The sequence below is a fragment of the Pezoporus flaviventris genome, unplaced genomic scaffold (assembly GCF_033815535.1).
Source record: "Pezoporus flaviventris isolate CSIRO_AGI_PZ_B2104156 unplaced genomic scaffold, CSIRO_AGI_Pfla_v1 ptg000004l, whole genome shotgun sequence".
Taxonomy (NCBI): Eukaryota; Metazoa; Chordata; class Aves; order Psittaciformes; family Psittacidae; genus Pezoporus; species Pezoporus flaviventris.
Window position 1 is genome coordinate 262,929 of NW_026892552.1, and position 22,594 is coordinate 285,522.

The 22,594-nt window shown below is 42.8% G+C and overlaps 1 protein-coding gene across 12 annotated transcripts in view; it reads left to right on the forward strand.

The window, feature by feature from the left end:
* The window catches only part of CAST (calpastatin), a 66,158-nt gene that overhangs the window by 3,086 nt on the left and 40,478 nt on the right, over positions 1-22,594 (forward strand). For 7 of the 12 annotated variants that reach the window (XM_061445328.1, XM_061445331.1, XM_061445332.1 and 4 more), the window contains exons 2-3: positions 2,304-2,369; positions 11,849-11,920. In XM_061445328.1, coding sequence (XP_061301312.1) covers positions 2,304-2,369; positions 11,849-11,920 — 138 coding nt within the window. Of the gene's footprint in view, positions 1-2,303; positions 2,370-11,848; positions 11,921-21,372; positions 21,442-22,594 lie in introns of those variants that run through there. The other 5 variants (XM_061445336.1, XM_061445333.1, XM_061445335.1 and 2 more) reach the window with 3 other exon arrangements.

Sequence of the window (22,594 nt, forward strand, 5' to 3'; positions counted from 1 at the left end):
GCACAGCCTTTTAGAGGGAAGACAGCATGCATTTAATCTCTCTCTCACTTGAATTTAGGGGTAGCAAAGTTGTGGCCATTGTCCTGGTCCATTCCTTTTTCTCTCTGGCCAGTGAAGCTGCTCTGGGGTCCTTCTGGGACATGGCTTTGATACCCTGCTTGAGGGAATGCTGCTAGGCCCCTTGTCCTGCCCTCTGCAAGCAGCATAGACAGCTGTGCCTAGCTGTCAAGCTGAGGATGGGAAAAGAGGAAAAGTGGATGCTGAGGCAGGCAAACGCAGAAGTCTTGGCACCCAAGAGGGCACACTCCGAGCTCTGTCTGTGACTTGCTGGTACAGCGTTATCTTCTTCTTTGTAGTCTTGAGACCGGAGGCCCTGTTGATGCTGTGGTCCTGTCTGGTATGGGTTTCCTTGGTGTGAAGACAAGGAGATGGATTAGGGAGAAAGAGTAACACCAGATTTGGCCCTGGTAAAAGCCTGGCACACTCTGTAGGAGGTATGTAAGACTCCTGCATTCTGGAGTTGTTTTAGCAAAAGAAAAAAAAATCTAAGCTTTAAATGGTGTTGCTGCTTTTAAAGCTATGCCCAATGTTGAAGAAGCAAATGGATAAAAGCAGTAAAATATGTGCAGGGTACAGAAAGGCGTGCTTGTTTTAGTAGCTGAATCTAGGTAGCACTTTGTGCCAAGGGTATCTGTTTAGGAAGAGGGCTGGTCCACACAACGAAGTTTTGCTGGGTAGGAGCTGTGGCTCCTGAGTGTGTAGCAGTGCTGGCTCTGGACTTACCACTTTGTAAGCAAAAACGCACTTACTGACGTTGCTTTCAGAGGTATGTGGTGTGCGCTTTCATTGTATCACTAAAAAGTGCAGATAATGAGGCTAATTGTGTCTATACTGAAAGTGCTATTACAGGACACTGAGTCAATTCATCTCTTATATTAAACAACAACCTACAAGGACTGTTTTTCCTCTGAAGAGGCACAATTGGAATATGAGAATAGTATTTTCAATTTTAAAACTTGTCAAGTATCTTATTCATGCCCAAACTAATTTTAAAAACTTGAATTGTTAGAGGCTGTCTAAAACAATTTTTGAAAATGCTGTCATAGACCAAAATAGTGGAAACAGATTAGACACATACTAGTTCTTTTTTAGTCTTGCTTGTTCGTTCAGCTTTAATATTTTCCCAGCATGTCTGCTGATGTGCTTGAACGTGTTCCTATTGAAGATAGTGCAATCATACATGGATCATTACTTTCTCCCTGTAGCCATGTAAAGAAAAACCTGTACAAACTCGTTACATTAGTGGGTTAGCAAACTTTACCTCCTGCTGCTCAGTCCTCAAAACAGAAGGAATAAATGGGTCTCAAATAATCTCCTCTATTTACTTAACAAAACAAACTGGACATGAATCCTCATTCCCAGGTGTCTCAGTTGCTTTTGGAAGTTAACACTAGCCATCAGATAACAGCGACTTCTGTATTCATGGTAAAATGTTTCGTTTTTTACTATTCTAAAGATTAAACAATTTGCTTTTGAAAAAGCTTTTCTGAGGGGCCATATTCACTGCTCACCAGAGATGCAGAGAGTAAAGCATGCGCTGGATGCCAGTGTGCATGCTGAACAAACTCTGTCCTTCTGTACACTGCTACACTTGGGCAGCAGATGGGATTGCACATAAGGTTGGATGAAAGCAGAGGTTTGAAGTCCTGGAGGGAATGTAAGATGAAGGAGGTTTGGAAGATGTAGAAGAACTGTATTTCCTAATGTGTACCTGTGCCTGCACTGCTACAGCATTTAGTTCTTGCATATCAGCAGCAGAATTCTGGAGAAAATAGTAACAGCTTTCCTCCAGGTAAAGAAGGCTGGGCATAATGAGCATTCTAATGTGTCTAAGCAGGTGTTGGAGTGCTCATGATAGTGTATATTGTGTTGGTCTCTCTGAGAGATGTTCAGTTTCTGCTGAGGCTGGTGGGACTGACAGTGTTTCTAAAGCCAGTATTGAAGAGTGCTGGGCTGGTGAGGAATGAGTGATAAGCTTAATATCTTCCAGAACTTGTCACAGGAGTAATTATGTTACATGTACTGCCCTGGCATGACTTCATGACTGTGATTTTGCTTGAAGATATCCAGCAGATCATTTAGAAACCCTGTCCATTAGTGAGAAGGAAAACTTAGGATGTTCTCTTCTGTCATATTGTGGTAGATGAAAGGCATCATACATGCACTAAGATGTTTGGGAATTTCTCTACATAGAAGGTATACTATAAGATCTTAACTACGCATTTATTTTCTCTGTTTAACAGCATGGTGACAACAAGGCAAGTGGAACTTCTTCCAAATCAGGAGAGAAAGAAGCAGGTGTAGCAGAGGTAAATTCAAGTATTTGAACATGCTAAGAATCATTGGTAGTGAATTCCGCCCCATACAGGTTTTTGTGTTTTGACAGCAAAGTGGTGTAATTAACTGGTGACTGTAGTTACTCATTCATTCCAGGAATGTATAGCTCTGTCTTGTACTGCTGAGCAGCCTGCTGAAAATATTTCTTTGTTCTGTTGATCCTTTCACAAATACTTCACATTTGTATTGATGGAAATGATCTTGGTAGATATGTCTGTTCTGCAGTGCAGGTACACTGTGGGACGCATCTGATGATCCCAGTTTTTCAATTGTCCAGAAGTAGGGATGAAGCAAGTGCACTGTGACGCTTTCCACCCTGGTTGTATCCTGGCTTTTCTTCCAAAGATACAAATCCAAATTCATACATAGATGTTGCACAGATGTCTGTGCCATTTCCTGGCATGCTTGTAAATATGTGGGCCATGTTGTATTTTAAAAAATATATTTATTTGTCTTGCTTCCTCAGGAACTGGTTCAAGAGTCCCTGCTGGGTTATAACACTGGGTTTATAGAAGCAATTTTATAGTCAGAAGCAATATGGGTTGCAGGCAGTGTTAGGAACAGTACTTGGAAAGGTCAGCTGTCTCATTGTTAGCCACTGGGAGGTAGGTCCTTGTGTGCTAGTGAGTCAGGCTGGTATTACAAAGAGGAGGTGTCCAAGTCAGAATGTGAATCCTGGTACTGATAATTAGTTCCCCAAGAATCTCTTCTATTGCAAGCAGGAGCAGACCTTCCCTGAGGAAGGCTAACATTAGATACAGAAAGAGAAGAACTTGTATGTATGCCTGTTACTAACTGTCTACATGTTGGCTTCAAATGTCTGTCACTGACACAGTGAAGCTAGAAATAGGCGTGCCTGGTACTATATTCACAGCAGAAGCTATGTGGAAAATAACTTTGTCTAAGCTGTGGTGCCTTTAACTGCAGTGCAAATCAAGGCCAGTGCATGCTTTTACTGCCATCCTCTGAAGTGGATGATTAAAGCAATTACCTTTCTTTCCTGTCCAAATACCAAGGAAGGCTTGTCTAGCCTGAGAACGTGTTCCTCCTTTCCTCTCTGGACAGTTTTAATTACTGCTTAAATAGCATTGTTCTTTTATACATGCTAAGTTTAATGCCAAATTCTTTGCATGTTGTTCTGAATATAGAAGTGCTGACTTCTTGGGAAGGCTGGGAGTTGAAGCCCATAGTTTGGGTTGTGGAGTTACTGCTTCTGACCTTTCACTGGGAACATTATTTCTAGCTAGTAAAAGAAGGTTTTGCTTTTTGAGTCCTTAGAATCCTGCATTTATGCTTCCTCTTGTGAATTTATTTTTGTATTTGACTTGTTCCTCATTTACTTTACAATACTTAAAAGGGAAAGTAGATCAAATCGCTTTTCCTTAGGCCCACTGAACAGGTTCAGGCCCACCTTGGTTCACATCCACCTCCAAAGCACTCTGATATTTTTAAGCAGTTGAGATAGCAATTAAAATCTTTGTACAGCTTTCTTAAGAGTCTTCAATGTCATATATTGTCTAAAAGTCAGAGGTTACGCCTGCTTTTTGAAGCAGAAATTTATGATCTATCTGTAGATACCTGTAGACAACCTTGTCTAGCATATTGAGTTTGTTCACCTCCCTACAAGAAAAGATTTGGTAATGCATTATAAAAATGACAAGAAGACATGAAGGTCTTTGAAGAATTCATATTCATATTGAAGGGAAAATTGTAAAAGCCTGTATACTCATTGTGTAGCTAAAAATAACAATAAATGACTTTGTTCCTCTGATTCTTTGGGTATATAGTGAGTGGCAGATGCTAATTAGCTGCTTCATCAAGGAGAGCTCAAAATGTGTAAGGCATAGAATGGACTTCTCAAGCCTTTCATTCTTAGAGACTTAAAAGTAGATTGAAAAAAACCCAGCAGGTTTTCCGTAAATAAAAACCCAGCAGGTTTTCCGTAAATGAAAACCTACTTGGCAAGACATGTACTTGGACAGAGGTGTGGAGGAGATTTAATGGCTCCATTACATTTTTCCATTTCTAGCATCATAATGTGATAAAATAATGCTTTAAAAGAGTTAGGAGTTACCAGTGTGAAGATGATCTATTTAATAACACTACAGTTTTGGAATTGCATACAATCACAGTGGGGAGTATGTGCATTTTATCTGTGATGTACTAACAGATGTTAGTTCATGATTGTTCCTTCCAGAAGTATTTACTTTTTGTTTCTAGTAGCTTATTGCTTGACTATCACACAGTCCTTTCATCCTTAGATCTTCCAATGTTGTACAGAGGAGACTAGACATATTACCTGAGTGACTTAGATAAAATGTGGGGAATGGGAGGTGCTGAAACAGAGAGCTGGATTTGACTCATTTAAGGTCATCCAACTGCTCAGTAGGACAGAAAAGAAATCAGGTTGCCAAGTACCAGGCTGGTCCACTCAGTGTATAATAAACAGCATCCTCTAAGCTCAAAGGCGAAGCCATGAACTCTCTGAAGGCCGTGAGCCTTTCCATCTGAATCATGGAACAGGCCTCCCTTTCTGCATGGTACTGGTAGCACGGCTGGCAGCTGCAGTTTGTGTTTACTCCTCACTTGAAAATGCAGCTTCTAAAATCCACTCTGTTGTACTACACTGGAGGGTGCTGACACTTAAATTGCACAGCTAGAGCCAACTGATTGGCTGGAAGAGACAGACAGCAGGTGAGTTCAGCAGTTTCCAGCAACCTCTGTTCTGCTGAATGGCTCCGCAGGCTGGAAAGTAAAGGAAGGACACAGTCCTTCCCTGCCACTCTTCCCAAGTGTCCAGCTCTCACCTCCTCTGCTCAGTGGCTGGAAACATGAAGTTTAATGTAGTACTAGGGTTCCAACTCTTCCTTCTAGGATACTAAATTTAGTCTGTTTAATTTCTGAGAACAGAATTAAGATGTGGCCTTAGATTTAATATACCCTTTTTACTTTAACCCTGATCCTTCACAGCAGCCTGTGGCAGTTACTTGGAAGTCCTTTGGTTGCATTAATACTCAGTGCATTGCATCTAGCACAAGAGAGAAGGTATTGTGGAAGGGTTTCAGAGGGGCTAGGACTGTGATAATCCTGCTTCATAGGGCCATGTTGCTCTTGGATCCGATTGATCTTTGCTTCATTACCTGTTAGCAAAGACACTCATACTGCCTTGCCTTATTTCACTGGTGCTACTCAAGCACGTCTAGATAGACTGGGGGATCTACTTGCCACAGGAATGGTCAGCTTTAGGTTGAAATACACATAATCTGTTAGTCCAGTGATGAGCAACTATCTATATGTGTATCTATACCTGGTGTCTTGTAGACAGAGGTGAAAGATTTGCTGGAGGGACAAAGCTGGAAACTGCAGGTGTGCTAGAATATGTAATCAAAAGAAGATACACACTTCTTTATTAGCATAGTTGACCATGAAAGTGTGTGTGTGTTATGGTTGTATTAGTCATTGCTCAAAGACAAAGGTTCCAGTCACAAGGATATAATGTCTTGGTTGTCAGAACCTTACATTTGTTGAATTCACATTCTAAGAAGGAGACTTCTTGATCTAAATCAGCTTTAATGAAACGTTTTAATTCCTTGTGGATGTATGTCTGGTAGATGCTAGCAGAAAAGACTGTTGTTGGAATTGGTGGGTTGCTCAGGCACTTGAAGTTGCTGCATGTTTGCAGCTTGGATGCACCTGAATCCAGTAAGAGTAAGTGATGTGCTGCTCTTTTTGCATATCTGCCTGTGTTCTCACTGTGTTGACATTGTGGTTCTGAGTCAACATGTTTGCAGCATGCTATTGAAAAGTATATGGAATAGGAAATTTCATTTTCCTTCCTTGGAAAGACCTATCCTCTTTTTACTGTCATAGAGGGAAAAACAGAGGAGAGCTTCTGTATCAGTCTAAAAAACTAGCCTGTGAATTGTTGGCATCTGAACATAAAAATGCGGTATTAAAAGGAAGACAGAATCATATATTCTAGGAATTTGAAGCCCCAGCTTAGAATGGGGCCAAGTTTTACCGGCTATGGTATGAAACAAGACCCTCCTAATGCATCCTGCCATTTTGATTCATGCTTTACAGCAGTGTAGACAAAATACATACTGCTAGCTCAGCTCATTATTCTTAACAGGAAATACATTCTTTAGTTTGAAAAGATGACAATGTTAATTGGCACTGAAGCATCACTGCCCTTTTGGAGCTGATTCTTTGCTCTGACCTCAGGATTTCTGGGATAGCTTTTAATCCTGATGCTTGTCATGCAGGATTCAGTTACTCGGAGTCTAGGGGTATAACGTTGAGTAATGACTTCATGAGTGATAAAAATCTGTTGGGGTGCCCAGTACTAGTCTGGGTTATGGAAGTGCATAAATAACTTTGACTGAAGCATTTGTGAGGCTTCTTTGCATTTTGGTACCAAATTATTTATTTTAAACTGCATTGGTTGAGTTTTTATCCACCGCAAGAGCACCTGGTGGCTGCAGGGGAGTGTGATCCTCAGTGGAGGAGTGGAGGGTTTCTGAGCAGTACAGAACCAGCTTCTTTGCCTGTCTCACTTTCTTTTTGTTCTTCTTTGGCTAAGATTCAAAAGGTAGTTGTCAAAAGCATTTCTAGGACAAGAGACTGCACATTCTTTCCTCATGTGATTTTCTTTTCTTGTTTTTTTTTTTTTATTTAAAACAACTATATGCATTCTCTTTGCAGTATTATAACACTTGAATGTTATAGTTCAAAATGAATATTTATTCCTTATTTCTAGACATCAGTCTTAATCATGTCTTCCCTCAGAAAATCTACATATCAAAGAGATACATGTTTTATCTCCCCTTTATTAAATGTGGGGAATTAGTATTTCACTCTGAAACAATGTTTTGGCTTTTTGTTTTGAAGCCATTGCTAACAAGGAAGAGTAAGTTGTAAGTACCTGTATGCCAGAGCTTTCATTCCTTCATGCACAATTCTGTGCAGGCTCTTGATTCTCCTAAAGAAGCTAAGCTTTGGTAATTCATTAGCCTATTATTATCAGGTTGGGAAGGAGATGTGAGTACAGCTGCAAGGTGCTTCTTCAGCTGATTGTGTCTGAGACTGTCACAGGAAAAAAAAACTTTTCCACTTCTAGGAAGGGGAAAAGATGGGAACAGCTCTAATGGATTTGTTGATAAAGGATGTCAGAGCTGGTTTGCCTGGAAGGGGCATTGTGGGGAGGATGCTGGGAAGCACATAAACCCATTATTTCAATAAGTGTTAAAGAAGGATGAACCTAGCAGCATGATGTGGTGAATTTTTCTGTTTTTACAAATGCATTAAGGGGTAAATACCAAAGAAGTTACTGTTGAAAGATAGCCCTGGGAACTGAAATGTATCCCTCAGCCTGCTGTGATGAGTATTCAGCAAAGCGTAATGATTTGCTGTGGTGGCTTAACTTTCCATGTACCTTATCTCTAGGTAGGCTTTCTCTACTCCAGAGAATTTATTTGCTTCTTTTTCTCCTGTCTCTCCTACCTGTGTATCTTTATTGCTGTTCCACTTACCATGAAACAGAAAAATGTACACATTAACAATTTTTCCTTCATACTGTTTAATTGATTAACAGAAGTTCATGCTCAGGGCAAGGATTTATTTCACTCTATTAGGTTTTTTCCTAGCTCATGCTTGGAGGGGAATGTGGGGAAACCGGCTAGACTTGTGTATTGGTTTTATGTGGCAAGGTTTTGGTAGCAGAGGGGCTACAGGGGTGGCTTCTGTGAGAAGATGCTGAAAGCTGCCCCATGTCTCATGGACCCAGTGCAGCCACCCCTAAGACAGACCCACTGCTGGCCAAGGCTGAGTAACAGTGGTAGCACCTCTGAGATAACATATTTGCAAAGATGGAAAAGCTGTGTGTGCAACTGCAACCAGAGAGAGGAGCGAGAATACATGAGAGCAGCAGCTCTGCAGACCCCAAGGTCAGTGAGGAAGGAGGGAGGATGTTCTCCAGGTGCCAGAGCAGATTGATTCCCCTGCAGCCTGTGGTGCAGATCATGGTGAGGCAGGCTGTGCCTTGCAGCCCATGGTGGAGCAGATATCCATCTGCAACCTAGGGAGGACCCGATGCCAGAGCAGGTGGAGGCCCGAAGGAGGCTGTAGGAAACCCGTGCTGGAGCAGGCTTCTGGCAGGACCTGTGGCCCTATGGAGACAGGAGCCCACAGGAGCAGGTTTGCTGGCAGGACCTGTGACCTGGTGGAGGACCCACACTGGAGCTGTCAGTTCCTGAAGGGCTGTGCCCTGTAGGGGACTCTCCCTGGAACAGTTTGTGATCCCCTGAGGAGACATAGCAGCAGAGGCTGCTAGTGACAAACTGACCACAATCCCCTTTCCTCATCTCCCTGTGCCACTGTGGGGGCAGGAGGTAGTTAATTCAGGAGTGAAATTGAGCCCTGGAAGAAGGGAGGGGTGGAGAGAAGGTTTTGTATGATTTGGTTTTATTCTTCATTGACCTACTCTGGTTTGATTAGTAATAAAAGAAGCCAACTAATTAAATTAAACTAATTTCCCCAAGTCAAGTCTGTTTTGCCCATGACAGTAATTAGTGAATCATCTCCCTACCCTCACCTTTACCCACAACCCTTTTGTTGTATTTTCTCTCCCCTGTCCAGCTGGGTGGGCACAAGGCATCCAGCCAGGGTCAGGCTGCCACACCTTGTGCCTGAAATTTTTGAGTATGTTGGTAGGTGTTATAAAAACTCCCTCTTCAAAACAGTAATTTATTTGTGGATTTTCAGAGCATCATAATTATGTTAGAAATACTTCTGTACCAAAAGTAAGCTCTGAGTACCATGACCATGAGGTCCTGAACCAAAGGTTGAGCCTGAGGTGCAAGCTGGGAGCTACAATAATGAAGGTATACCTGGTGTACTGATTGCTCTTCTGAGGTCTGCTCTTTTTTGAGGTTTTTTTTTTTCCTTTTGTTTTTGAAAATGGAAGGAGGTAGCACTTAAAATTTTCTGTTCCTTCAACAACTTAATAACTTATTTAAAAGCTGAAGCGTTTATGGCTAATACTTTCTACTGAGTCTTTAATGCACTACATCAGTAAAACCCAAAGTGTTCTGCATCTCTGTACTGTCTCTAGAAAATTGCAGTGCATCACACCTCTGTCACCTGCCTTCAGGAGCATTGCCACCTAGGGCCGGAGGACTGCTGGTTTCTGAAGGGCATTAATAATGTTCATTGTAATGAGGGTTGAAGGGTGTGTGGAAGGAGAGTGTCTGCTATTTAGGGGCATCTGGTCAAAGGAGCCATGAGGAGAAAATAGCGACAAACCTGCCTACTTGGTCATGTAAATAAGATGAGGGAGGCTGCAATAAGAACAAACCTGACTACTTGGGCATAAAGATATTTATCTCCTCAGCTGGAAGCGTAAGGAAGGGAAGGGACAGAAGTGCAGAGATACCAAACCTGAGCAATTAGTGTCAGTGGGGGCAACAACCAGAAATGACCGTGGGCAGTGGCAGCAGTGGGTGGGCTCTGGGGAGGCTGCAGCAGAGCTGGACTTTGCAGCTGATGAGGCTGGCAGCCCGGTGGGGTTCTGGCATGCTGGTGGGGTCAGTGGGATGGTACCAGCTGATAGGTGGACATAGAGGGATCACAGCCTGGTGCTGGTGCCAGCTGCAGGGTGGGAGGCGAGTGTCTGTGTCCTCCCAAGGGCAGGGGTTTGTTGTGTGGGGTGTGCATGTGTTCACCAGCAAACCTGCAGCTGGGCCAGTGGTGAGCAGGAGACCCCAGTCTGGGCAGGGGTGTCATGTGGGCAGAGGGTCCGTGCTGAGTTTGGGGTGCTGATGGGATGAGGTTGTGTTTACTGCGTATTTGCAGCAAGCACCGAGGGGGACCCGTGGTAGCATCAAATTGCTGGGGTATGGGCAGGGGTGCCAAGGTGGCAGAATGGCCATGACGGTGCTGGGGGGACCTGCAACAGTGCCCATGCTCATAAGCCTGGAGGGTGCTGAGTGCGTGATTGCACTAGTGCCCTCCTGGCTCTGGAGCCCCAGAGGAGGAGACACAGCTGTGGGTGCTGGTTGTTATGGTGAGTTGGGTGTGTGGGTGCTGCTGGACAACAGTGCAGCTGGCTGTGCCAGTGTCCTGCCTGCTCATCTGTCTCCGGGATATGTGCTTAATTTTGTTCCTGGATGAACTTGGAACCCCACCAATCAGCCTGGTGCTGGGCTGGGCCCCAGAAGCTATGCAGGTCTGTACTGGGTAGTACTGGTCTGTACTGGGCAGCACTGTGGGTCAGGCAGGAGTGCCTGGACTGGAGTGTCTGGTGGAGGTAGTCACACTCCTAACATCCCTCTAACTGGAAAAATCACTATTATACTTGTTTTTTGAAACAAGCTGTGAAGTCTTACTTGGATGTCACTGTTTCCAGTGTCACCAGTGTGAAGTGTGAAATCCTTGATGTAAATACCCCACTTTTTGTCAATCTGGTCCACATTTTTGTGATGTCAGTCTTGCATAAGGGTGGCCCAGTGCCCCAGGCTCTGGCTGGAGGGTGACTTAAATGTGCAGTTTGTTTATCTGAGATGCTGTCCTGGTTTTGGAGAGCAAGAGGTGGAATTAATGAAAGAGGTCTTTAATGACAGAGTCTCTCAGTCTGTTACAGTACCTAGCATCCCATCAGTTGCAAACTGGTGTTTCTGAGTTTGCATATGAGGTTGGTTATTGAACCTCTGGTCATTCTGCAGACTTCCCTGTCTGTAGAGGATAATGTAAGTCTGTACTCTTTAGCTGTGTTGTGGATTTTCAGCTTACCAGAGAAATGAATAGGTCTTACCCATCTGCTGCCTCCAAGAACCTGAAAAAGCTTTTTGCTGCATTCATTACTAATCTCTTATTTATCCAGACTTTGTGAGGTGTGATTTCAGCAGTTGCTGAGTTTTTGCAGCGGTACCTGATGGTACTTGATGATAATGGCATTGCATTGGTCAAAAATGGGAGGTTGTCATGGCTTTGTTGTTTCAGTTGAAAGAATATTTACTGACTAGAAAACCCATTATTCTGCCTTTGTCTTTACATCTTTACTTCCTGAGGTATAATGTTAACTTCTGCGTGGTGGTTCAAGTTAAGTCTGTACAGCATAGCTTACCAACCTTATTTTCATTGATACTTTTCATTAAAGTATATATGGTTACTGTTGCTTTAACTGTTAATTAAAATGGAGTCACTCTGCTGCAGGAAATGGCCCAGATTTAAGTGCAACCTAACAGCCTTTTCTGGGCTAAGCAAAACTGAAATTAATTTTGTCAATTAAAGTTACATAGAAATTATTTCTGGATGACTTGCCTTGTATAAAATGTTCTAATGGACAGTTTTTTTAGTGTACCTTTCTATATACTGCTTTGTTTGCAGTTCTGCTTGGCTTTTCTCCTTCTTCATCAACACTTCTGACCTTTATTATGTCTTTTTTTTTTTTTAGAAGAAACCAGCAAGTGCTAGTGTTAGCCAACCCCTCAAAACACAGACAATTGAAGCACCTTCTGCTGTTAAGGTAATGCATACTTACAGGAATTGTCTCTTTTAGAAGTCAAAAGGATATGATATGACTTCATTCCCTGCAATGAGACAGAAAACGGTTGGTTTGCCAGCATTCAGCAACACTACAATGCTCTTTATGTAGTGAATTGAAATTAAAGAGGAGTGCAGGTCAGCAAAATGCCAGCACTGACTTTTTGAAGAAATAGACATGGTTACATTCTCTCCTTTCACATGTTGTTAGTCTCCTTGTTATTTTTTAAAATCCTGGTCCCATTGGTATCAGTGGCAAAGTTCATTTGATTTACAGGGCTATGGTTCTTTTCTCACTGTTCAGTATTGTTTGGATGTTTGGATTCTCTTTACTCAATGGGCCTGATGACATTGAAGCAGTGAGAACTGTCTCTGCTTTCATAGCTCCTGGAACAATTCAGTCAGTCAGGAAGTTACCATCCAGTGTATTAAAAGATGACTTGCATAGGAGCGCAGTTCATGCTTCCTGAAGAGAAGCAGGGATCACATTAAGTGTGCTGATGTCTTACAGATTATTAATGTTTGAAATAGGGTGCTGAAAGTATGCTTTCTCATGGTGGTTATATGTGAACTAATGGCTGTAGTTGATGGTCACTGTTTTGTGCAAGTGGAATGCACCTCACTCAAGAGTAGAGAGAAGTAGCGTATGTTTTATTGAGGTAAAATAATAATTCAACAGTTTAACAAGTTTGATGGAATTTAACAAAGTTTAACAGTGATTTGACACAATTCAGTAAGTTTGATGGCAAGGTTCACTTTATTAATTACTGCATGGAAGAAATGTAGAAAAGAAGGTTGAGTTAGAATCGAGTTAGAAGATTCACACAGAGACCAGAGACGCATAGAGTAAAGACAGCCCCTCCGGTGAGCTATGAGTGGACTCCCTTGCTTTCTGAACTCCTTTTGGAGCCTCTCTAAAGCTGGGTCCAAACTAAGTCTCAGACTTGAACAACGGTTAGTGTCTAATGGAATTATCCATTCAATGTTTATAATAATATTGATTAATTATATGAATTAGTAATGCTTCAAAGCATTAATTCAGCATGCTATCAGTCACTTATCAAGGATCTGTCATGGGTAAGGAATCTCTCTGTCTTGGGTAAGGAAGGATCTCAGTCTCAGGTAAGGAATCTCTAACCTAGAGAGTTGCTCGACTCTCAACTCCTGCTCAAGGAGAGAGTTGCTCAAGGGGAGAGTGATTTGGCATGCAGTCCAGTGCAATTCACACTACACCAATACTGATGATAGTACTTACAGACTGATGTAGTTGGCTGCTAGTTGGTAGTATAGACAAGACAGATGTCTTCATCTGTCTTGCTCCGATATCTTGTTCTTTGGTTATCTTGCACTTTTGGGTTTCAAAACCACTCTTCAAAATATTTTTAAAACACTTTCAACTCCCTTGTATGTGTGCAAAGTGCTTTCCGTTGTGCTGGTTCCCCACAGGACATGAGGCCATCTGTTCCTTAGCCTGACAGCAAAGAGTCACTTGAATGTGTGACAGTATTCCATATCTGGAGATACCCCATCATTTAAAAGATTCTATCAGCAGGAAGTGTTTCTGCTTTTGAATGTGATTTTTATTATTTTCTTAATTTATAAATTTAAGTTTATAATTTATAATTTAAATTATATAATTTAAATTTATAATTTTCTTAATTTTTATTATTTTCTTAAGAAGTAGGACATAGGGATATATAAATCCTGTTGTCCCCTTCTTTCAATGCATTTATCTATCGCTGAAGACAGCCCAACATTTTTGTTGCTTTTCTGTCTGTTCCTTACAGTTTGGCAGGGCCTGTCTCCTGCTAGTTAAGCTGATTATAGTTGTACATTTGTAGTTCCCTTGGGAGCTGCAAGGGGTGGAACAGGCTCAAGTACAATCTTCTCACATACCAGTTGCCACCTGCATGGTCCCATGGAAGCTCACATTCAATTTTCTAACCAACACATCTTTATGTCTTTTTTTCTGTATGTGTTCTTTCTGTTATAAGCATATAATTTACATTAAGTGTGGAGGCACAATTTCTTGTGATGCTATTGAGCATCATGAAAAAAATGTGACGTATTGTAATTGCCAGGAATTGTTTTATATTAGGTTATAGCAACTTAGGCTGTGTGTTATATTCAGTACTTGTTGTTTGTCCAGTACTATGAAAATACTGACCTCATGGTCTTAAAATTGACTCTTAATAGGTATTTGAAGCTTAACCTTTTTAGTTTCTACTTGACCATGAATAGTTTCCTTCATTTAGGCTAAACCTTCTCTTAATTATATCTTCTAAATTTAACAATCTCCCACAATCCTTGTTGCTTGTGAGCAGCATCTTTCAGCACTGCCAAGGTGCACACACTAGGAGATCACTGCTACCATTATTAGCAGGCAGCAGTGAGGAATTAAAGCTGAACTAACCTCCTTCCTCTGCAGAAGGTACCCTACCAGCGGCTGTGTTTTCTTTACAACGTTTTAAACTGGTTTTGCCAGTTACATAGCCAACAGGAAAGCAAATTTCTAGCTCAGTGTTCAATTATAGCTATAAATAGGCACTAATATTTGCACTCAGCCAGATCCAGTGATCTTTCTTGGATCTTTGTGTTCCTATATGGTAATTCTGTTGATACCAAATGATGTTTTGCTGCTTTTTATGTAGTAGATTTTTAGCATTGCTCTTAATGAGTAATTATTTTCTTTTTGTTGCTGGCTGCTATAGCTTAGTGAAGTGAGAATTTTTGTTCATACTACTTTCATGGACAATTCATTGAAGCAGTGCTGGAAGAATTCAACAACAGTGGAAATTTAGTGAGAATTATTTTTGTTTCTGACTTGACTGATCAAGAGAAAGCTTCTTGATCTTAATAATTTAAGAAATTTAAGGTTAGTTACTTTCAGCTGGCATCCAAATTAACACTGTTTTAAAGGGGGATTCAGTCTGCTTTCTTCTGCAACAAACAGGAAAATGACAAGAAAAAAAAGAACAATTATTCAATTATTGAATGTCTTTGAGTGAATACCTACTGTTTATGGAGCAGACTGGGAATTTTGTCACAGATTTGTCTAGATTATCATCAGAAGTGATGCCTACTGTCAGTCTATTTGCTGGGATTTATTTTTTTTTCCTGCTACATACCTTATTTAACTGTCACTAATTTTTTATCCTAAAGTCCTTTCCAGCCCTAACTATTCTATGATTCTATGATTTTGTGAGCTTTGCAGTCACCTTATTGTGAAGGAAAGAATTTTTGAGCAGAAATCATGTGAAGTCACGGTACTGATTGGGAACATCCACAGAAATGTGGCAAAAGGATGCTGGGGCATGAATTAGCAGGGCTCATTTGGAGAGCTTTAAACTAGATTCGAAGGGGGATGGGGTTGTAGCTGGGCTTGCCCCAGTGGGGCAGTGCTCCAGAATTAATGAAGACTGGGAGGCCTCCTACAATCCTAGGGTGAAATCAGTGTGCTCAGCTCGCTCCCTGAAATGCCTGTACACCAATGCGCGCAGCATGGGAAATAAGCAGGAGGAGTTGGAAACCTGTGTTAAGTGAGGAGACTATGATCTGGTGGCAATTACAGAGACGTGGTGGGACAGCTCACATGACTGAAATATAGTCATGGAGGGCTATGTCCTTTTCAGGAAAGACAGGCCAGCCAGGCGGGGTGGTGGGGTTGCTCTTTATGTGTGGGAGCAACTACAATGCACTGAGTTCTGTCCAGGGACAGATGATGAGCGAGTTGAGAGTCTGTGGGTGAGAATTAAGGGGCAGGCTGGCAGGGGGCATACTGTTGTAGGTGTCTGTTACAGACCACCGGATCAGGGTGAGGAAGTTGACGAGGCCTTCTACAGGCAGCTGAGAGCGGCCTCACAGTCACAGGCTGTGGTCGTCGTGGGGGATTTTAACTTCCCTGATGTTTGCTGGAAGGACCACTCGGCAACCCAGCCGCAGTCCAGGAGGTTCCTCCAGTGTATGGATGATAACTTCCTCCTGCAAACGGTGGATGAGCCGACCAGGAGAGGAGCGCTGCTGGATCTCATCCTCACTAACAAGGAGGATCTGGTCGAAGCAGTAAGGGTTGAGGGCTGCCTTGGTTGCAGTGACCACGAGATGGTGGAGTTCAGGATCTTGTGTGGTAGGACTAGTAGAATACCAAGTAGAATTGCAACCCTGGACTTTAGCAGGGCAAACTTTGGCCTTTTCAAGCAATTGCTAGGGGAAATCCCATGGGCAAGGCTGCTTGAAGGTAAAGGGGCCCAAGATAGTTGGTTGATATTCAAGGACTGCTTTTTCCGTGCTCAAGATCGGAGCATCCCGACACGTAGGAAGTCAAGGAAGAGGGCCAGGAGACCTGCGTGGCTAAATAGGGAACTGCTGGGTATGCTGAAGTGGAAGAGGAGAGTTTACAGGTCATGGAAGGAGGGGCTGGCCACTTGGGAGGAATATAAGGCTGCTGCTAGAGGATGTAGGAAGGCAGCTAGGAGGACTAAGGCATCCTTAGAATTAAACCTGGCAAGAAGGGTCAAGAACAGCAAAAAGAGCTTTTTCAAATACATGGCAGACAAAACTAACACCAGAGGCAATGTAGGCCCACTGATGAACGGGATGGGTGCCCTGGTGACAGAAGATAAAGAGATGGCAGAGTTACTGAATGCCTTCTTTGTCTCTGTCTCTGTCTACTCTGCTGCAGGCAGTCCTGAAGAGCCCTGTACCCCTGAGATGTTAGATGAAGTCAGGTCGACGGAGCGGTTTGCCTTAGTCGATGAGGAATGGGTTAGAGACCAGTTGAGCAATCTGGACATCCATAAATCCATGGGTCCAGATGGGATGCACCCGCGGGTGCTGAGGGAACTGGCGGAAGTCATTGCTAGACCACTCTCCATCATCTTTACCAAGTCTTGGGAAACGGGAGAGGTGCCTGAGGACTGGAGGAAAGCAAATGTAACTCCAGTCTTCAAAAAGGGCAAGAAGGAGGACCCGGGTAACTATAGACCGGTCAGCCTCACCTCCATCCCTGGGAAAGTGATGGAACACCTTATCCTTGGTGCCATCTTAAGGCATATCAAGGATAAGAAGGTTATGAGGGGCAGTCAACATGGCTTCACCAGGGGGAAATCATGTTTGACCAATCTCAGCCTTTTATGAGGAAATAACACGGTGGATGGATGATGGCAGAGCGGTGGATGTGGTCTACCTTGACTTCAGCAAAGCATTTGACACAGTCTCCCATAGCATCCTCACGGCTAAAATGAGGAAGTGTGGACTGGATGATCAGGTAGTGAGGTGGACTGTGAACTGGCTGAAGGAGAGAAGCCAGAGAGTTGTAGTCTATGGGGCTGAGTCTAGTTGGAGGCCTGTAACTAGTGGAGTGCCTCAAGGGTCAGTACTGGGACCGGTATTATTTAATATATTCATCAGTGATTTAGATGAGGGAATTGAGTGTACTATCAGCAAGTTTGCTGATGACACTAAGCTGGGAGGAGTGGCTGACACGCCAGAAGGCTGTGCTGCCATCCAGTGAGACCTGGACAGGCTGGAGAGTTGGGCAGGGAATAACTTGATGAAATATAACAAGGGAAAGTGTAGAGTCCTGCATCTGGGCAGGAACAACCCCAGGTTCCAGTATAGGTTGGGGAACGACCTGTTAGAGAGCAGTGTAGGGGAGAGGGACCTGGGGTCCTAGTGGACGACAGGATGACCATGAGCCAACACTGTGCCCTTGTGGCTAAGAAGGCCAATGGCATCCTGGGGTGTATTAGAAGGGCGGTGGTTAGTAGGTCGAGAGAGGTCCTCCTTCCCCTCTACTCTGCCCTGGTGAGACCGCATCTGGAATATTGTGTCCAGTTCTGGGCCCCTCAGTTCAAGAAGGACAGGGAGCTGCTGGAGAGAGTCCAGCGCAGGGCAACGAAGATGATTAAGGGAGTGGAGCATCTCCCTTATGAGGAAAGACTGAGGGAGCTGGGTCTCTATAGTTTGGAGAAGAGGAGACTGAGGGGTGACCTTATCAGTGTCTATAAATATATAAAGGGGGAGTGTCACGAGGATGGAGCCAGGCTCTACTCAGTGGCAAACAATGATAGGACAAGGGGTAATGGGTACAAACTGGAACACAAGAGGTTCCACTTAAACTTGAGAAGAAACTTCTTCTCAGTGAGGGTGACGGAACACTGGAACAGGCTGCCCAGGGAGGTTGTGGAGTCTCCTTCCCTGGAGACATTCAAAACCCGCCAGGACACATTCCTGTGTAACATTATCTAGGTGTTCCTGCTCTGGCAGGGGGATTGGACTAGATGATCTTTCGAGGTCCCTTCCAATCTCTAGCATACTGTGATACTGTGATACTGTGAAATGCTTAAATTTGTTTATGTGTTACTAGTTAATAGCGTGAAGGTTGAAAAGGCTATCTCTAAATCTTGAGGTTATTCAGGAAAACATTTAAATGGTCTGAGAACTTCCGCTTCATGTTCTCCTTAGAGTAGATTTGTGTTGTGGTGCACAGATCCTCAATTTATAGGTGTTTTGCAGCAAGACCATGGCAATCCCTGAGGCTGTTCCTGCAAGCTGCCTTCAGGGCTGTTGCCAGCACGTAGTCCTGCACGTGAAAATCACAGGAACCGTGTCCATGTGGAGATGAGTGCTGGTCATCTTGGTAGCAGTGTCACATTAAGGGGTCTTTACCTCAATAAGGGGTTTACCTCCAAGAAGGGAGAAGATCTTACCCCTTCACTTGTCAGTTTGATGGGTTTGTTACCATCCCAGGAAAGGGGAGATCCTTGCATCCAATCTGCCTGTCAGAGCCCTCAGCAGGTGCTCAACCAGACAGCACAATGTATCAGAGAGTGATTTGGCCATCCTATTCAGAATTCATGGGAACAGATTCACCCATCGAGTTAAAAATTTAAGTAAATTTTTAAAGCCAATTTTAAGTCAATTTCGTGTCAATTTTAAGTCTCTGGAAATGCGCACAAAATAGATCTCAGCTGAGAATTTCTATGATATAACTCAGTGATAGCTTAAAGTTCAAAGATTGCTGTTGATAATATAATACGGTAACTGCAAGAGCAAGTGTGAAAATAACATACATAAAGCCAGCTAAAAACTGATTGTTAAATACACATAAAGTACAGCTCATAACCATCTGGTGTTCCTGTGGGGGGAGAAGACAGGTTCAGCCCATCAGTTGATCCCAGCAGTCATGATGGAGTCTTCCCTAATTTTCTCTCCTCAGTTTTTCATATTTATATGATTTACTTCAAATTAGCAAGTCTCCATAACTCCACCATTTACCAGTTGGTCAACTGACTTGCATAATGTTACGTAATGGATTGTCTTGCTACACATGCTTAGGGAAGGGCCTCCTAGCCTGTGCAGGGGTCTTCTGAGCTGTGGATGTGATTTTTATTGTTAAAATGAGATTATAAAGAGGATAGTTCACCAAAAGGACACCCTAATCATGTTTTGCTGACTCTTGAAGACAGGTTGGGTGGGGCTTTGAGCAGCTTGGTCTAGTGGAAGGGAGGCAGGGAGATTGGAACTAGATAAGCTTTTAAGATCCCTTCCAACACAAACCATCCTGTGGTTCTGTAATTCAGATAGATGTCCAGGTCCAGACCTCAAGGAAATGTCTTTCCTGATTAGAGGTTTGTTAGTTTTGTTTTTCTTGGTCTGCCTACACAAGGCCAAAGCCTCTTCAGCTGTCAGTTCTCATCATAAATCAGGGTTGGTTTCTCAGGCTTCCTGATCTTTTAGGAGGCCCTTCTATATTTGCAGGTTTTACATAGTAATACAAGTTTCATTTTTTTAATTCTGTGTTTATGGAGCTTTAACTAAATGCCTATTGAGCTTGAGTAGCTCTAGTAATACATATTTTGTTAATGGTTGGTTTGAAATTCTCTCTACAATAAAAATATAGCTTCCTTCATCATTTGTGAGGTGATTTATGTACACTACATGGTGCCTTCACGTTCCCCTTCCTGCCGGGATTGTAAGAGAGCCTGGCCATGATGTGTTGGCTCCACTCCACCCTCTGCTCAGTTTGTATATGCTGAGACCATATGCCAACGTCTCAGGGTTGCTTGGGGTGCTGTCTTAGGGTGGATTCTGTGCATATCAGCCGCATTCCATCCTGGAAGTAGCTGGTGCATTTTACCCTAAAATTACCTTGATATTATAACATAACTTTGAGGATTGGGATGGAGGGTGTCTCTAATTTCCCCCATTAGTCCACACAGAGGCATGGCAAAAATAGACTAAAATGTTAAAAGTTGGAAGCTGCAGGAGTACAGTTCTGCATGGAAGAGCTGGTTTTGTGTAACATCATAGCATGTGGCATCCATCACCCAAGGTCATCTTGTTTAAAAAGCAGGGCTATGAAAGAAGCGAATGATCTGGAGACCATTGCAAAAGTTGCAACTTGTAAAAAGCTGTGTGGCAGTCAAAATAATACATCATTTCACAAAAAAAATACTTGGTACTTGACTCAAAAATGGGATATTTTTCTCATCAGCCTGTGTCATATCTTGTTTTCCCCTTTCTACTTCCATTTCTAGGGCTGACTTTTGTTCTTACTCCCTTGAGATAAAGGGAGGCATAGAGGCTACTAAGAAAATAATGGTTGAAAGGTTTGTTGGAGGGGTCTTTAAAAAAAGAAAAACAACCTCACAACCTATATAAAAGCCTCTCCAATACAACAGGTGTTGAGAATTTGATTCTTTAGGAAAAAATACAATTAAAAAATAAAGAGCAGGCACTATTGGTATCTCAAGAAGTGCCTTTAAAATTCATATGAACTATTTTGATTTGTTAGTCTTAATAATAGTCTTAATTAGTAAAGTTTCAGCAGCCTTAATGGGCTCAACCATGTCAATTTATTTAGATAATAACATTTATGTACTCTGGGAGTCTGGATAATCAGATTTAGAGAGGGGGTGACCCATAAACTTCTGAAAGAAACATCAGTCTGTTGAGAAAGGGGAAATTAGTAGGTTCCTTCCCTTGGCACCAATGCTCCTGACTCCAGAGATGGAAGACAAATACTGTTTATTGAAAGCTGAAAGTAACGCCATCCCTGAGTTGTGCCATCCTGGCAGGCATTTTATGCCAGCTTTTCCGCATGGCTCCCCGTGCCTTCTGTCCGCTTAATGACAGCCATGTGCACTTGGGGAAACCTTATCAAACCACGTGCAGACGCGCCCTCAGAAGGCGATGGGTTTGCTCATTGCGGCTTCATGCCGGATGCAGCAAGGCACTGCGGGGCAGGGGGCAGAGCTCCTCTGCGTTGGCACTTCCGTGGCGCTGTCGGGGCCTGGAGCTGCTCGCTCAGGTTCCCTCCGCTGGTGCGGGCGTTGTGGGACGGAGGTGGGACGGCCGTGCTGCTGGGAGGGGAGAGCTGTTGGCACACCACTCACGGAGGGCTTGGCGAGTACCTACCAAAACCAGGGCCCGCTGCGGCTGTCGCGAGAAGCAGCCGTGTGCTGACGTTCCTGATGGAAGCAGGAAGCACGCAAGTACTAAGTAAGTTAGCTATTCGTACTGGCTTTGCTTTCCTGCTGCCTCTGCTTTAGGCTGATTTACGTTTATTTTGCAGTTCTTCTTTTTTTTTTTTTTTCCGGGAATTTTGTGGGCTGACGTAACACAAAAGTCAGCCCCTGCTGACTTCCAGGGCTTCCAGCATGATCGTGGCATCAGCAGCACTCTGGAACTGGCTGTGTGTAGTGAATAGACTTTTAAGGGATTTTAACGTCCTGGAAAGAGTAATTTTAGACGCTGTGTGAGACTCCATGTTTTACACGTTACACAGTAAGTGGTTTAGATAGTTTTGAAGGAAGGAGGGATAAAGAGCAGTTTTAAAGCAGTATTTAAGTTATTCTGTGTATTTTTTGTTTGGGGTTTAGTTTTGTTTGTAATTTCTTTTGGGTTTGGTTTTATTTTTATTTGCTTCAAACAGGAACAACCCACGCTCTTGCATCAAAAACCCTTGTAATTTTTTGCCATACAAATGCAAGAGCTTGGTAAGCCTATGGCACATAGAAAATACTGCGTAGTCAGGGTGTGGGGATCTGTATGAGCAACTTGGTGGCTGAGTTGTGCTTAGGTATCAATAACTTACTGGCAAAAAGAGATTATTATACTTGATACCTAAAAAATGCTAAAAGATACAACCAACATCTGGGAAAATACTACTTTTCAATAAATTGTATGTTACTGCTCTTTCTTTAATAGTAGAAATTAGATTATTATTATAATAATAGTTATGCCACTGTTTTATTATTGCTACTAGTATACTAACTCCTGTTTGGAGAAAGTGAAGATAGTGTGTTGAGTAACACAGAGTTCTTGACCATTGCAGGCAACCCTGCTGAGTTCTTGATCTGTTCTTTTTTTGACAGCTAGTTTTTTCCATGCTGTATTTCTATAGAAACCATGATGGGTAGTAATTTCTTCTATGTGAGGCATTTTCTTTTCTAGACTAATGTATTTCTTATGGTCAGACTCTTCTGTAAGATGGTGCTTTTGTTTGCCTTTGTTTTGTTTTGTTTTTTTCCTTTGTTTTAATTGGAGTAGTTAGATAAGTGGTGTATGTAGAGCTTGCAGAAAATTCTCTTCCTGATCTTGGAGTTTCAGGGATGAGTTCCTTAGCCAGTATTTCTCACAGCTCTAGTGTTGG